At 35.6% G+C, this 17,729-nt stretch overlaps 1 protein-coding gene, 1 long non-coding RNA gene and 1 pseudogene across 3 annotated transcripts; 1 reads left to right on the top strand and 2 right to left on the bottom strand.

Annotated features, from left to right (window-relative positions):
- Positions 1 to 9,223: 9,223 nt before the first annotated feature.
- LOC115974009 lies at positions 9,224 to 10,415 on the bottom strand (annotated as a pseudogene).
- Positions 10,416 to 10,950: 535 nt separating this feature from the next.
- Positions 10,951 to 13,333, top strand: LOC115964483. The gene is made up of 3 exons (XR_004086001.1): positions 10,951 to 11,075; positions 11,427 to 11,575; positions 12,687 to 13,333. It is a non-coding gene; the product is annotated as an uncharacterized LOC115964483 (long non-coding RNA).
- A 1,129-nt stretch (positions 13,334 to 14,462) lies between these two features.
- LOC115977470 (glycine-rich RNA-binding protein RZ1A) lies at positions 14,463 to 17,644 on the bottom strand. 2 transcript variants are annotated; one of them, XM_031099333.1, is made up of 5 exons: positions 17,492 to 17,644; positions 16,382 to 16,503; positions 15,535 to 16,079; positions 14,943 to 15,452; positions 14,463 to 14,858 (listed from the first exon to the last, which is right to left on the bottom strand). In XM_031099333.1, the coding sequence occupies exons 2-3, from the start codon at positions 16,490 to 16,492 to the stop codon at positions 15,555 to 15,557; spliced, it is 636 nt and encodes a 211-aa protein (XP_030955193.1). In that variant the 5' UTR covers positions 16,493 to 16,503; positions 17,492 to 17,644; the 3' UTR covers positions 14,463 to 14,858; positions 14,943 to 15,452; positions 15,535 to 15,554. The 2 variants fall into 2 exon arrangements, with proteins under 2 accessions (XP_030955193.1, XP_030955192.1); XM_031099332.1 differs by having other exon boundaries at positions 16,382 to 16,500; positions 17,492 to 17,643.
- Between the last annotated feature and the right edge of the window lie 85 nt (positions 17,645 to 17,729).

Here is a 17,729-nt window from a genome sequence, read left to right as displayed (position 1 = left end):
TATATAGGCTGAAATGAACGTACCTTTACATTTTGATATCCTTTTGCCCAAGCATGCATGCATGGCCTCCATGATATGTATATGCTGAAATGAACGCATCTCTATATTGCAATACCAAAGTATTGTTCTGTTTTTTTTTTTTTTTTTCCTTGTTAATTTGGGAGTTTTAATAGAGGGAATGGAAAGTTTATTTTCTTGTTTGGGAGTTTAAGTGGAAGGGAATGGAATGGGTAGAAGGAAACACTCATTCCTCTCTATTCCCTTAAAATCTAAAATTTTCATTCATCTCGAAATTGGGAGGAATAAGAGAGAATGTAATTAGATTTAATGAATTTTTTACTAAAAATCCTAAAATACCCCTATATATTCAACCATTTATTTTAAAATAGGAGGTCTAATAGTAATATTATTACAAAATGATTCCATTCCATTCTCTCCATGTTACTCCCAAATAAGATTACTTACATTTCATTCATTTTTATTCCTTTCCATTCCTTTAATTTAAAATATCCAATCAAGGTTAGTTAATTCTATTTCATTTTATTCCATTCCTTTCCATTCCTTTATTATCATTCCATTCCATTCCTCTATGAACTCTCAAACAAAGCCTAAAATTCCTAAACTACTCTATAATTTTTAAACTTCTAACCATTCATGGATAAATGAATAATTAGGTTTTTCCACATAATTCATAACATAAACAAATACCAAATTAGTGCTAGTAAATATTTATTTAAATGTTAACGATGTGTCAAAATTAGACTACTCATGTGTACGTTTTTAGACCCCTTAAAACATAATTGGATTAACCTAGTTAATTAGCCAAGTGATTACTTAGTCCAAATTTCAAATTTAGGTTAACAAAATCATATAATCATATCAATGTAAAGTGCAAAATATAAGAACACAAAGATATGATGACCCAGGAAACCATACGAGTAAAAACCTGGGGAGGATTTAACTTAGTTATTCTCAAGATAAACTTGAATTCACTATGAAAGAATCGAAGTTTTACAATAACGACTTAGACCACTAACATCCTATTGCTACCCACCAATAGAAAACTTACTAACACGACCACGTGACAGCTCTGAAACCACAGACTCCTTCTTTCTTGGATTCTCCAGCAAGTACAAGCATTCCTGCTTGTATATCTTTAAGCTTTTATTGCAGCAACTGAATGATCATCAAGCTCTCAATGAAATCTCCTTCTTGATAATTCTAAGCATGTGTGAAGGCAACCACCTCTCAGATCTCACAAGAGATTCACACACACAGCAAATAGAGCAACACAAAAATGTGGCTAGGGTTTCCCTTTTATACTTAAGGCAAAACATAAAACCCTACATGTCGTATGGGTTTAGGGCTGAGTTGGAAATTTTGCAAAAAAAACATTCTGCCCGACTTTCGATCGATCGAGCCAGACCGAATTGCACAATGAATTCTGCAGCAACTCGATTCCAACTTTACATAAAACACTGCACATACTTTGAGCAATTCTAAAACGAAACTAAAAACTTGTTTTGATCATGGTTTGCCAACAATACAAATTAGAGTTTTAATACATTAGTTCCTAAGTACTTAGAACCTAACATCATGAAATAAAACAAAGTAAGAATTTTAAAAAATTTATGATGGAGTTATCCTAAAAACTTTAGAGATGATAATCCAGCTTCTTGCTATAGATGTTTCATCACTTTATTAGATATGTTGTTTATTATGTTCTGATCCTAAAACAATATCGATGAATTTCTTTGTATTATGAAATTATAGTCGCTTCATTAGTTTTCACGTAGGGGAAAAATGGTTTTTTAATGTTGAAAAATCTAAAACTTGCTTTTCTGGAAATGTACATTATGACTTATAGTTCGGTCTAGTTTAGATTATAAAACAGATGGTTATCTATATGCAATGTCTCTGAAGAGTCCAAAGAATGGGACTACATTTGCTAAACTTTGTTCGTTGAGCTTATTGGCAGGACATGAACAGAGCTATTTGTAAATAATTTGGACTAAGCTCATTGTTGTTAGGAAAAAGTTTACATTCAAACCAGTTTGGAGGAAAATTTTGTATGTGTATAGTTGATCATATTTGTAGCTCATAGCTGGGTCACCTAGATCACGATACCAATAAGGGCCAATATCAGTAGCTTTGGAAGGACCAGTTTTGTAAGTAAAACTTGCTAGGCATTCTAACAACAGTGGAATTATACGCGTCATTGTTTTGCCAATCCTGTACATATTTTGTAGTCTGCAATGAAACATTAAGTTTTGTGGCACTATTGGGTCTGACTACTAGTGTTCATACAGTTTTTAAGACAATAGTGCTCGTTTGGGAGAGTTCATCTTTATAATAATCTTATTTGGCTTAAAAACTAATCAGTGCAAAGTACTGCATGTGCATAAATTAAATAAGCTAAATAAACTAAAAATAATGATGTGGAAGACTCAAAGAGAAAACTACATATAGTGCTTAGAAAAGCTTTCTAAGTTTTGGAGAATTAAGGCCCTGATCGGTTCACTACTCAGTTATATCTCAGTTTTCATATCTCAATTCGCATCACTCTAAATGATTACGTGATTTTCAAAACATGTAAAAAAGAAGGGTCCGATTAATGAGCGCTCTTAGACATTTGTTAGTGGATTATTTCATGAAAGTTTTTATACCACTTTCATGAGGAATATAAAAGTTATTAAAAAATTGATTTTTTTTCTTTTTCCCATAAAAAAATTTTAAATTTTTTTTATAAACCAATAACTTCAAAGCATCTATTAACTTTTCCACACAAAAAAAAAAAAAAAAAAAATGATATAGTATTCCCACAAAAGCGGATTTTAGGATTGACAAAATAAATGCACCATGACCATGACTAAATAAAGGGTGTAATACTAGCCTTAATGAGCTTTGACAAGCAAAACCAACTATGGTTTTGCTTGTCCAAACCGTAGAATTCCACTATTAAGGCTTGTAAGACAACATGGGCTAGCTCGGTTGGTTCTTTGTTGGACACTCTTGTGTCACTAATGCAATGAAAAATGAATTGGATAAAGTTTCCCAATAAAAAATGATTAATTGAAGTTAACTAAATTTTTAGAGAAATCACATGTACATTTTCATAGAAATAACATGATCCGTTTAATAAAACATTGAGAATATTTCAAACGAAATTGGGATAGGAAAAATTTTAACACATGTTGAGGTCTAAAAAAAGATCACAGTGCTCAAGCCCAAAGAAATAAGCCAAACCCAAAGAAATAAGTGCAAGGGGGCCACGAAAGAGAAGAAATGGCAGGCCCAAGAGGCTTGAAACATAAAGAAGAAAAAAAGGGAGGCCCAGAAGCTTATGAGAAAAGGAAGAAAGAAAAGGAAGAGAAGCCCATGTCAGGGGATTAAAGAAGAAAGTTGAGCTGAGATCCTCAGCGACCATCAAAAGGCTCGAATCCTCCTAGGCGTATAAATACAATCAACAAAAGATTGAGACAGTTCGAAAGAAAAGGACAAAAAGAAACACGAGAAACAGAGGAGAAGCCACAAGCGCCAAACGACCTAGAAGAATCAGCGACCTCTCATGGCGCAAGTGGGAAGCGCCTCGGGGAACTAGAATGGAGAAGTATAAAAAAAGGAATGGCAACGGATGACTTTCAAACCGGCAGAATGGGATTCCGCCCCGTTGGGAAAAAAGGCAAAGAGGAAGAACTGCCAAACAGTGGGATCGAGAAAGGCGTGACCTCAGCATGTTCCGAAAAAGGCAGTCAGCCATAGACTTTCAAAGAAATCGAAACTAAAGGAAGGAAAAGATGAAAAAACAGGGAATAGAACCTGCTGAGTGATGGGCACGATACATGCCCTGTTAACTAGAGGACAAAACAGGGGAACCAATGGTTCCCTTGGGACTCCAGGATATCGCTATAAAAAAGGGGGAAAGGTCGCGGAGAAGAAGAGAGAATGGAAGAGTAAAAAAGAACTATTGATAAAATTTTGTAGAGAAGAGAAAACTCAGGGAAAATTAGTAACACTACTTCCCGGTATCCTAGAAAAGCCATTACTGCACATACTCGGATTCAAAAGGAATCAAATTTTGCAAGTCTTGAAGGTTGAAATAACCATTCAAGACTATAATTTTTGAGCTTACTTGAACCTTGTATCACATCTTAGTGAGCATAATAATGAAAAATTCAATGAAATACTTTCCATTGATTTAAGGATCCTTATGACGTTATTTTGTGCTTTTGTTATTTTGTTCTTTGCATTTACTTTGCTGTTTTGATTTGTCGTTCAATACAAATATCCTTGTTTGTCAGTTTGGATGTATTGTAGGAAGCATGCCCTGTGCACTACTTGATTCTTAAACAGCCTTTTAACTGCGGTGAATCAAAGCTCAGTCCATCAAACCACAACTATTCGGCCCGGGATCCTTGGGCCTGAGTGTCACGAAAAAAGGCACTCTCACACACATATTTCAAAAAAAATCAAATGATCTCTCTAATCAAATTAAGCATTGTTTTAAAGGGAATCTTGTCATGTGTCTCAAAATATTTAGGAAAAAAAAAGTTTACTTTGATTTTCAGAACATTTTGATGTGTTGTCCAAGGAAATCATAGAAGATTTTTCAATAAAATTCCTACATATTTTCTTTTAAAAAAAATTGCATACCTTTTTCACCTAACAAATGGCCAATTGGTTTTTTATTTTTTTATTTTTTATTTTGCAATACCTCACTCGATTTAAGGTTGATTTTTTTTTTAGAAGAATTTAAGTTTGATTTTTACCTGTGAATAATTAAATTGAAGGGAATTTCATATTCTTTAATAAAGAACCACACTTATCTTGGTTAGATGGTAAGAAGTATATTTAAATTTAAGATAAACATGCTCAAAATTGGCTATTGTTGAGGTAAAAAAAAATCATGACACCCAGGCCCAAGGAAACAACACAAATGGGCCAACCTCATGACAAGTAATCATAAAAGGGATGAATTCACCACTGTGAGAGTGCCTTTTTCTTCAGCACAGTGGCTCAAGGATCCTAGGCCAAATAGTTGTAGTTTGGTGGACTGGACTTGGTTCACCGCAGCTAAGGGGCTGTTTAAGAACTAAGTGGTGCACAGGGCATATTTCCTACAATACACATAAACTAGAAAAACGAGAATATTTGTATTGAATCAATAATGAAAATAGCAAAGGAGTGCAAAGTAATCAGGAAATACACAAAACAATTGTTAGGTATCCTCAAATTAATAAGAAATACTTCATTAGTTTTTCTTAATTATGGTTACAATGCGCTCACTAAGACGTGATACGAGGTTCAAATAAGCTCAAAAATTACAGACTTTGATGGCTATCCAAGCCTCTAAGACTTGTAAAATTTGAACCCTTTTGAATCCAAGTATGTGCTATAGTGGCTGTTTCTGGGATACTGGGAGATATTTCACTGTTTTCTCTTGAATTTGACAGATTTCTCTTAATGGTTTCTTGTCGAGATTTTTTATTGCTCGCTCAAAAATTCCTCCTTTTTGCCGGCTGCTTTCCCCTCTTTTTATAGTGTTATTCTAGGGTCCCGGGGAACCATTGATTCCCTTGTTTTGCTCCCTGGGTACCAGAGCTCATTTTGTGCCCATCATCCAGAAGGTTGAGCCTTTCCCTGTTTCTCATATTTTCCTCCTTTTGGTGCTGTTTCTTTGAAAGCCCATGGCTGACTTTCCATTCCGGAGTGCGCTTGTTCCTAATTTCACGTTCCTCAAAACCTCTTACTCCTTATGGCTCGGCTTTTGGCCGTCCTTCCTCTTTGTCATTTTTCCCAAGTGAGCGGAATCCAACTCTACTGGTTCGAAGGTCTTTGTTGCTACTTCCTTTTTTATAGCTCCTCATTCTGGTTCCCCGAGGTACTGTTCTTTTGCATTGTGAGTGGTTACTCTAGGCTTTCTGCTTTTCTTGTTGCATCTCTGGTGCCTGAGAAGGACATATCTGCCCTTCGTTTCTTGTGTTTTTTGGTGTTTCCTTTGAGCTGTCTTAATCATGTCTTAGATGTGCTACATGTTTCAGGGATCTCGAGCCTTTGGCAGCCTCTGGGGAGACTTAGCTCTTTACACTGGTCTTTCTTCAATCTTCTGATTTGGGCCTTTTTTCTTTCTCTTCCTTCTTTTCTCATAGGCTTTAAGGCTTGTCCCTTTATGGCTTTTGGGCTTATCACCTCTTTTTAGTTTCACTTTCTATGGCCCCTTGTGTTATTTATTTGGGCCTGGGTGTTGTGATTTTTTAGACCTCAACAATCACAAAGAAAAAGGACGGTAAGCCCAAAAGTTTTGAAGCCCAAAAACCCACAGAAAGAAAAGACTTAGCCTCTCAGGATCAGGGAGTCGAGGAGAGTCCAGTAGAAAGAGCTGGGCCGGGATCCCTAAGGGCTACCAAAGGCTCGAAATCCTTGGGATGCATAGCACAATTGAGGTAGGATGGAGACAACTCGGAAGGGGTGCTACGAAATACAAGAAACGAAGAACATATGTGTCCTTCCCAAGCACCTAGTGGTACAGCAAAGAACCAGAAAACTTGGAGAGTGACAATTCATGAACAAAAAAAGCTGGTACCTCGAGAAACCCAGAATGAAGAACTATAAGGGGAAGTGCCTGAGAAAACCTTCAACCCAGCAGAAAAGGATTCCAATTACTTGGGAAAAATGACAAGAAAAGGGACAGCCAAAAGCTGAAAAGGTAAAAAGCCAAAAGCTGAGTTCAGCTACCTAAGGGTGCCTCAGAATGAAAAGTCAGTAAGGGACTTTCAGGGAGACAGCACCAAAAGGAGAAAATTATGAGGAATAAGGAAAAGACCAGCCCTTTGAGTGACTGGCACAGCACGAGCTCTGGTGCCTAAGGGAGCAAAAGAGAGAAGTTAGTGGTACTTTGGAACCTTACCAGGACATTATAAAAAGGGAAGGCAGCTAGCGTTGAAAGGGGCAATCGGGCAGCAGTGAACCATAACGAATTTTTTTTCTAAATAACAATAAATATTAAAAAATTTAGTTAGTTGTCACGTTTCAAAACAATGTTGAAAACTAGCATCTCGAGTATCTAAAACTTGAGTTCCAAGATAAAACTCGAGTTTTTAAGTCTCGATTTGTAAGAGGATGGGGTTAAAGGGAGAAAAAATTGACGTGAAAATCGAGTTTTAAAGACTCGATTTACATAAATTGTAAAAAAACGCCGCTATAGGGCTTTAAAACGTCACTATAGGGCTTATAGGGCTTTAAAATGTCACTATAGGGCTTAAAAACGCCACTATAGGGCTCCCTAAACCTGATACTTAAAATTTTTTTTTTGCAGGAAAACGCCGCTATAGGGCTTTAAAACGTCACTGTAAGGCTTAAAAACGCCACTATAGCATGAAACTCGATTCTTAAAGACTCAAGATCTACGTGGCATTTTCACACTTCCAAAGCGAGTGTTTCGGACTCGAGTTCTAATATGGATCTCGAGTTTCTAAAACCCGATATACTACTTTCCTTTATTGTTTCAAACGTTGCCTAACTAACTATATACAACCCCTTTACACAGTTATTTTGCACATTACCTCGAACCATAACAGAATCACTGAGAAAACTCTGTCAAAACTTAGAGAAAGTAGTAAAAAAGAGAGAAACACTCCTGGTATCCCAATACAGCCACTATAGAACATACTCGGATTCAAAGAAATTCAAACTTTGCAAGTCTTGGAGGCTTGAATAACCATCTAAGTCTATAATTTTTGAGCTTATTTGGACATTATAACACGTCTTAGTGAGCGCATTGTAATCCATAATTAAGAAAATAATCAAATAATTTCATATTCACTTGGGGATCCCTAATAGTTATTGTGTATTTCTTTTTTTCCTTGTTGCATTGTTTTCCTTTTGCTGTTACTCTTGCTGTTAAATATATATATATATATATTGAATATTTACAAAATATATAAATATATATATATATATATATATATTCTTGCTTGCCAGTGCATATTCGTTGTGGGACCCTTGTCCTATGCACCACTTGGTTTGTAAAACAGCCTATTTAGCTGCGGTGAACCAAGCCTAGTCCACCCAAACACAAGTATTTGGCCCAGGATCCTTGGGCCTAGGAGCTAAGAAAAAAGGCACCCACACAGCTATCTTCAATCAAAATTAGGTTTTGACCATAAATATGAGAAATTCATCATTTCGAAGTCCAATCAAGGTCAACAAGCCTAGTGAAACCATATTTTGGGGGTCTTTTGGTAGAATAATATTTTTGGTACACCTATGTATTGCAAGAAATATTTTGAGAAAATTAATCATACGCCAAAATGGGGTGTTGTCACCCACCAATTTGTCACCACCCCCTTATGGAATTCTGTTAGGCAAACCCAAAAGTTTCTTTCAATATTATGAAATTTACATTACATAAAAAGAAACATTTCATATAATCCATTTGATATACAACAATATGTCTAGATTTTATCTTAGCTGGCATGTGAAATAATATTTATTTGGTACATATACGTTTGTGATTCCATAAATGTATTTTATTTATTTATTAATATTAGAGTAGTAACAACAAAATATGTTGTTACTTTTATTTTACATAACTACGAAACATTATATTTAAATGACTAGGATCTAATCAATTCTTGGAAGGAATGAGGATTGAGCTCTTGCCAATTTTTGACTTGAAAAGTTCCCCCCACTCGATAGAAACATTAAGGGAAGCTTCAATCACTGCAGGAGATAATGCCTCCCATACTGATTCCTTACTAGCTAAATCCTTGAGGATAGGCCTGCGGGGAAAAAATATATATTAACAATTTTTTTTAATGTTTAAATATTTTCTAATTAATTTAAATATTAAATAAAAGAGTAATACCATTCAAGCTATATTTAAATCACAAGTTTCCTCTAAATCTGTTGGGTGAAATTTTTATGTGATTATTCATAAAATCATTCATATTCATTAAATCATATATGATTTATTAAATTATTTTAAAAAGTCCCATGCTTTAATAAATAGGTTATACAATTAAAAACACATATGAATGATCATTTAAGCCGTCACAAATTCCCTCCAAACCAAATTAAGGTAAACTATGTTGATAAATATATATATATATATATATGTGTGTGTGTGTGTGTGTGCGCGCGCGCATGCAAAATTTAGTTACAAAATTAGTTGTAACCTAAAACTATAACTTTACTTAGTATCTTTTTATTGGAGATGTTATAGCTAGACACACTCGAGTCCATCTTCGCCTGCAAGTTTGGCAACTACAAAAAACCTTGGCACAACAAGTGACCAGGCTTTACTTCGGTGTCTAAGTCTTGCTTACCATTAATGCCCACAATTTGAATCTGACCGGTCCCTTTCACAACATAGATCAACTGAACTGAAAAATCAGAAGTATACGTAGGTGAACACATTGCTTTAGAATCAAGTTTAACGAGTTTAGCACTTAGCTCAGCTTGACCAAGAAAAGGAAACTTGGCTTCTGTCAATGTAGTGACTAGTCCACCATTCTTGACACTAATATCAGGCAATGGATCATCAATGTTATAGACCAATTGGTTAGCACAGTCTTCATTTGGTTTAGGCATTCTTTTTCCTTCTGGTAGCTTAATTATCATAGCCTCATTTTGGCTTTTTGCAAGCTTATTTGCATCATCTTTGTTCACATTATAAGCTCTACTAAGGAACTCTGGTGAGAAACCTCCCATGATACCTTGAGCCCCACTTAAAAGGAAGAAGGTGAATTCTCCAGAAATATAAGACTTTGTAGTTTCACCCAAGAGTACAAAAGAAAATTCAGAATCTCCATCATTGAACCACCAGGAGACTACTCCTTGTGCTACAGGTATGACATCTCCTGTTACCCTTTTAAGCTTTAGAAGTTTGTAGTGACAATTTGGCTAAGGTTTTTAGGTGGAAATCAAGGTGGTGCGTTGCTCTAGAGATAGGTGGAAGCCTGCGTTACCTTCATGAGGAGTGTGTTGATGGACCTATTGTTCACCTCTCTTCTGCTCATGTTGTAAATACTCAAGGTAACTCCGCAATGGTAAGTACGAAGTTTAATCTTCATAAGAAATTTGGATTTTGAGATTCTCATTTGTTATCTATCTGAAGCCTACAATGCGATCAAAGTCTCCACTGAAGTGAAAGTTCTATAAATTTTTCCTACTGTTAATTGTAGGCTTCACAACTTGTTGCAGGAAGCAGAATTTCTTGTATCACAATATTTTTTTTATTGTCACAATTTCTTAGATAGAAACTGAACATCTGCCTGCGTTACCTTCATGAGGAGTGTGTTGATGGACCTATTGTTCACCTCTCTTCTGCTCATGTTGTAAATTCTCAAGGTAACTCCGCAATGGTCAGTACGAAGTTTAATCTTCATAAGAAATCTGGATTTTGAGATTCTCATTTGTTATCTATCTGAAGCCTACAATGCTATCAAAGTCTCCACTGAAGTGAAAGTTCTATAAATTTTTCCTACTGTTAATTGTAGGCTTCACAACTTGTTGCAGGAAGCAGAATTTCTTGTATCACAATATTTTTTTTATTGTCACAATTTCTTAGATAGAAACTGAACATCTGCCTTTGACATCTATTCTAGCTAGGCAACTTCACAACTGCTAAGTGGCTTACGGATAAAATGTCCCCAAAAGAAGATTCACCAGCCGAGTAAGAAACCCTACTTAACTTTATCTTGAATCTTGTACTGGTATGTTTTACTTCAAAGTTATTCCTTACCACTCTAAAGAAGCTATTAATAATCATAGCAAAATATAACAACAACAACAATAAAAAAAAATTTTAAAAAAATCATATGATGGGCATTCTTAATAAATTTAAGGCCTTAAAGTTTCATGCTTAACAATTTATTTGTGCAAGTGGCATGCTATGTTTGTGACCTGTAACTAACTATAGCGGTCTGATGTTTTGAAGATCCCAAAATCTTGAGGAAGATGAGCACCTCTATGTAGATGTTCATGATTATGGAATGTTCCTCCTTGAGCTCATAACCGGAAAGAGTGCTCGTTGTTTCCAAGCCCAAGGCAAGGGTCAGTCATTGGTCAACTGGGTAAGATCTTTAGGCCAACCTACAAGTAATAAATTAACCAAATATTTTAGTAGTTTGGTGTTTATGTAGGTTTTTTCATGGAAAGTGTGAATTTAGGGAAGTCACTTTGGATAAGTTTTCTAAAAAAGTATTCCTTGAATAAGAAAATCAGAATAGGCCATTGATCATCCTCTATGCCTGCTAGAATTATAATACACACTGATCTTTGTTTGCAGAAGCTAAAGATTCTATTAATGTGTCTGAATTCATGCGTGTTAAGGACTTAGCTTTTAAAACTCAAGGGCATCATTTTCTTAAACTATACTAAACACTTGTGCAACTTCATTGATTTTTTCCTCTCTTGCAAAACAGGCCACTCCACTTCTAGAAAATGGTTCACTTAGCCAACTGATGGTCACAGATTAACGGATACTAGTGATATGGAGGTGGTTAATCATATGGCAAATGCTGCATTGTGCTGCCTGAAGAATGTTAAGCGTCGCAGGCTTTCTATGAGTGAGGTAAGATATATAATATGCTTTGAACATAGTTGTTCTCAGAAAGGTCCCCATTTCCATTGGCTGCTATGTTGTTTCATTTATTTAAAAATAAATAAATAAATAATTGGAACATAGGCTTCAATGGTAACTTTTAAAATGTGTGAGATAGAGAAATTGCAATTATCCAGCAGAGAAAAAATAGAAATAGAAACATTTGCCAACATTAAGAATGCCTTGAGTTGAAAAGATAAATGAGGCATGTGTTTTACTTTACTTGTTGAAAATTTAACAGCCTTTCCGCAAGTTATCGGGTTCTTCAAAAGTCATATATCTCATTTCACATTTAGGAGCTGTGTAATTGGTTAGTTTGGTGTCTCTATAGAAGCATGAAAACTTTTCCTCCCCTTTTGCTGGTTTTCTATGACTTTTGTCTCTATAATCCAATGCGAATTAGAGTAACTTCTGCAGGTTCTGGCTGTGGTTCGTGGTGATGAGCTTGCATTATCAAAAAACGGGTTTTCAGAATAAAATCTGTAGATTGTTCTTGTTACTTGTAATTCTAAAATAATTGGTATAGACTTAAAATTGTACTAATTAATAAAAGAGATATAATGGACTTGCTGTTTATTCCTTTGTTGGGTTTTATAATGAATTGCTCATAGGTGCATTATCACAGTTCAGTATTAACAATCTGTATATTCATTTCCAGTGGCAATGTACAACTCAAAATGCAGGTAGAGATCTCAATAAATTCAACCATTTTGAGGGGATGGTCCATTGTTGCCTACGGCTATTTCTTTTTAGAGGAAATACTATTTGTCAAGAGATTTTATTTATTTATTTAAAATTTGGTTGTTTCCATTGCTATCACGTTTGATTGTACAAAGAAATAATTCACTTGCCTTGCCTGAAATTGATCTGGAAGCAACAAACATTTTCTTTTCTTTTCTTTTCGGTATATCTCTCTTACTTTCAACTAGTGTGACAATACGAAAAACGCCCACCAATAGTTTCTCTGAAATTTGCTGCTTCAAGGGATTGCAATTTTGGAGGAACCAGCAGTTGAAGCCTGCTTAAGGATTGTCTCTGTAACTGTCTATAACCACCTACAATTCACTTGTTTGCCAAACAGGTTAGTCCTCGGACTATTGATTAGGAGGCGATCTATTATCTCAGGCCCAGGACTGCAACACAGGATGCTCTTGTAACTTCTTCCAGAAGAGATTATCCTTGATACAAAGAGCAGTTTGACATAGTTATTGGATTCATTAGTGATTTGTGTCTATCTACTTTTTTTTAATTCGATTTTGACGTTGAAATTGAAACAATCATCGATCAATATTTATTTTTCTGGTTTCACATGAATTATATATTTATAATGCTTTCCAACAAAATACAAGTCATTTGCTTAAATTTGGAAAAAAAGTATATAATATTTTGGATGCATACAACATCACACTCACACGTGATCAAAAGGATCTTGATCTCTTGTGAAACCCCCCTACATGTTGTAAGTGATGCATCCAAGACACTTGATACCGCTCCTACATAGAGAACTTTCTGTTTTGTCTCCTACATAGAGAACTTTTTGTTTGGTGTAGCTCATGTTTTTGAAATTCTTGTTACACTTGCACGATCTTTATTGCACACACTTTGAATTTGTGTTTTGAAAACACAATTTCTGTCCACATGGTAGCGTTTGGTGTGTGTGTAATAAGGATTAAGGAGAGTAAGAAAATCATTACTTTTTAGCTTATTCAATTTACCAACTTATTTTTGAAAGTTTAATAATAAATTATTGAAATAATTAAGATACACGTTGATTTACATTTTAAAATTCTTAAAACTTTCTTATAAAAATTTTCTCTAAATCGCTTAATAATGTTGATGAGTGCATTTGGCAAGCCCCACATCCAAGAAACTTTTTTCCCTCCTTTTTTTACAATACCATCAGCGAATAAAGCAAAATCACGCATTAAAATGCACGCACAGTACACACGACAATTCTTAAAAGCAGATCCTACAAGGCTACAACATCTATTATTTATGCACAGCTACATAGCAAACGCGTAATATATAACCCAAATGTTAACATTAACTAAAGAAATTACAGTGGATAAATACAATATTTTAAAATAAGTAATGTGACTTATTTTGAGAAATTTTTAGTAGAATTGTAAATGACATAGTAATTTCAAACCTGACAAAACTTTGCAACGAGAAGACAGTCACTCAACACAACATTTATCAAATAAAATAAAATAGAGTGGAGCATCAATGTGAAGACTGTCTTTAGTAGCACAGGTAAGAAGAGGTAAAAGTGCAAACAAAACAAGAGACCACATATGATATATCTCATAACCATCCTAACAGCGCAATCACAGAAAGAAGAGAAAAAAGCATCTTTTCCATCCATCTTTTTGATACCCAGAAAACAATTTGATAAAATTAACATCCACATAAAGGGGCATGGGAATGCATAACCAATTTACTGCGTTTGACAATACCATGCTAAGGAATGATGCAGGATAGATTTTAGTAGATTTGGAGACAAATCTATTAATGAGAGAAGATAAAAAAGGAACATAAGGCATACAGATATTCACAGATATAAATACATGCATGACTCAGTACGCTTGCCATAGATCAAAATTTGCAATCCTTATCCAAACAAGGCCATCATCTTATGATTCTATGGGGGGGAAAATGACAAAATTCCACAGCATTGAAGAATGATGTTCCTTGCTTAGAGGATTCACAAGGGACTAGGGGCAACGGCAGCATCTTCAATATAAAATTTATAAGCGAACCCACCCTCAAAGTGAAACAGAACCAATACAGGAAACCATAACTGACTTACGAACCACTATCCGTTGTGAAAGAAACAGCCATTTATCTGGATCTCACGAAACAAGAACCAAGAGAAACATAACCATTTATCTGGATCTCAAGAAACAAGAACCAAGAGATGACACGCATCTAGGAAACACAAGGGGATAACAAAAATCTTCCATCACCAAGAAGGGCATTGCAGAAGAAAGACCCATAGGAGAAAAAAAATTATCAGCAAACAGTTGCTGCATTCACCAAGAACTCCAACACAATCTGTCACGTGTTTACAAAAAATGGAACTCTCCATCAGTGCGCCATGCAGAAGATGAGTGTGGCTTATGTTGAATTAAATTGTAGATGGCCTGTTGCGGGCGAAAACACTGACAATTTAAAAACTAAAAACCATACATGTCCAATTAGCAACAATGTAACCCAATCATGTATCCATAAAGACCATAAATAGCGAAGCACCCTGCCAAAAGGTTAATAACATTAATATAGCACATAGAATAATTTAAGAACTAGCATGCACATGTAATTAAGATAAATATATTACCCGCTTGACTCCTGTTTTTAGTAAGATACTGAAACAGGGTAGCCAAAATGGGCATTTACTTCTAAAACCGCTTCTACTTCCCAAGTGAAAAGAAGCAAACTCCCAATTGACATACCCTTGAATCGATCCTCCGAATACACATCCAACCAAACAACCTTCCCATTTTGCAATTGCCTATGAGAAATGATCAATGAGGATTGGGCAGCAATTATGGTGTTTGCAATTCTATGCATGAAAGTCACAAGATATCCAGCAGCAATAATGGCATTCACAGACTACAAGACCAATTTCCAAAGTGCATGTCAAGCAAGCATAATATCCCATCGAACCAAAACATCGAAATGAGCATTTTTGGAACACAAAACAGGTGAATATTCGTGCCAATGTTTGCACTTCAAACTACTGATATACTAGATTGATCCACCAAGACAATTTTCATAAGAATGTATCCAGCAAAAGGAAACTTGGAACGCTTTGAAGACAGTAGCTGCGGCACCGCCAGTTCCAAAGCTGCAATAGCAAAATGACATAATTCAGTTACGACCGAAGTAAGCGCAAAATACATGCAAAGTTCAATATATATGGTACATACCAGAATCAGAAGCAGTCACTCTATCCAGAGCGGAAACCTCCTCCACCACCACGGCGTTCATAAGGACCTCCACGGTCACGGCTGTATCGATCTGCTCCAGAACTTGCACGACTACCAGAATCCCTGCTGCGCCCACTAGACCGATCTCCATTTCGGTCAGGACCATAACGCCCGCTCCCGCCGCCACCACCACCACCAGACCTATCATCCCTACCACCATACCTGCCGCCGCCTCTAGAGCCTTCACTTGGACACTCCCTAGCAAAATGGCCAGGCTTCCCACACTTAAAGCACTCCCCACCATTAGATCCACGCCCACCTCCATAGTCACGACCTCTATCACGATCACGACCTCGGTCACGATCACGACCACCATCATAATCTCTACCTGAACCTTGGTGAGGCTGAGCTTTATCAACAGTAATAGTTCGCCCATCTAATTCCATTCCATTCATTTCATCAATAGCTTCTTCCATTGCTTTCTTATCATCAAAAGTGACGAACCCAAATCCACGAGAACGCCCAGAGAACTTGTCAACAACAACCTATTATTAGAGAAAAGGTATCTTATCCATCAGAATCTCAATGATGCCCATCAAACCTCAACAGTAATTCACATATGAAAGTTGAACAGTTCAATAAGTTCTTGTTAAAACAATATAAAATCTATTTTATGATTTTAGACCAACAAACATGTCTTCTGTGGGCAAAGACAAAAAGAAGAAACCATAATCAATTTGAAACATACTAATCAAAAGCAAAAGAGGATAAAACAAAATTTCATACAAGCAAAATGAATTAAAAAATAGCAATAATAAGCACAGAAGCATAATAAAGGGGTCGTTACCTTTGCTTCAAGAAGCTTTCCAAACTTGTCAAATGCATCTTTTAGACCTCTATCTGATGTTGACCACGAGAGGCCACCAATAAAGCAGCGGTATTCTATCTCCTCTGACATATTTTTAACTGCTTTTTTTTTTCCCCATTTCAGATAAAAAGTAGGCATGTAAAGCTTAGACTGTTCAATTAGCATTAGTAATTATGCAATCTACATACATACATAGACCGAAATTGCCTCACACAAATCATAACCAGACAGTACAACCCACTATTTCTATTTAAGCATATCAAAGAAAAAAAAAATAGTCTCTCCCAAGAGTCAAGAACAAGAAGCAATAATCAGTAACTAGATTTGTACAAATCAAATAAAACATTCACAAATCAGTACCATACTCTTCTTTTATATAACAATTCCATATCATCAAGACAAAGATACAGGCCATTCTCCTTCAGCTTCCACAGCTAACTTCAACTCTACCTAATTATAACCACACATGGTAAATGACCAATGGACTAAACTTAGGTACAGTTCCTTGTATGTACCTTAGATTCCCCGATTGCATTCAACCACACAAAAGCATTGACCAACGCAACGAAAACAGTACTAACTTTTCCAACAACAATTACATTCAACCATGTGGTTTATCCATCAATACAATTATATGAATAAATTCAAGTGGCAAACCTAAGGTACAACACCTAAGTAACTGTACTGAAATTTTATCCACGACCCATGTCCTTAAACACTTCAATTCTACACAAGTTAATCAAGGTTTAAGATATTACTATCAAATCTACATCTTTGGAACTTTCATAAAAGTTAAACAAATACAAAAAAAAATATTAAAAAGAAGCACCCAAAAACCCTTACAAATATGCCCGATGCAGCATAATTTTAACCTAATTAATTGTCCACAAAATACCCAAAGTAATTAGAGCTTTGTGTCAACGAAACCCTAATTATCCTCAGCAACAAAAGCTTCAATTTTTATTTGTTCCAATAATAAATTAAAATCGTAAACATAAATCCCGGAAACACAATTACGAATAATAGATCCGTACCAATTACTTCGCAGACAAGTAACAAAAGAAAAGAGAAAAAGAGGAATCGGCATACCTGTAGAAACGAAGGGTTAGATCTGAAAATTCGGCGGAGAGAAAGAGAGAAAGAGAGAGAGAGAGAGAGAGCGGCGAAAAGCGAGTGTGTGTGTCGAAGTTGAAGTAGCGTTAACTTTGCGTAGTAGAAATATAGAATAGAATTAGGGTCTGGGAGACCTGACCTGGTCGTCTTATATTACAGCTATTACTTCTTTTTCTTTTTTCTTTTTCTTTTTTTCTTTTTTGGGCTTTTGGGC

This window comes from Quercus lobata, chromosome 2 (assembly GCF_001633185.2).
Source record: "Quercus lobata isolate SW786 chromosome 2, ValleyOak3.0 Primary Assembly, whole genome shotgun sequence".
Lineage (NCBI taxonomy): Eukaryota > Viridiplantae > Streptophyta > Magnoliopsida > Fagales > Fagaceae > Quercus > Quercus lobata.
Note: the sequence above shows the minus strand (reverse complement) of the source record. Positions and strands in the feature narration are given on the sequence as shown.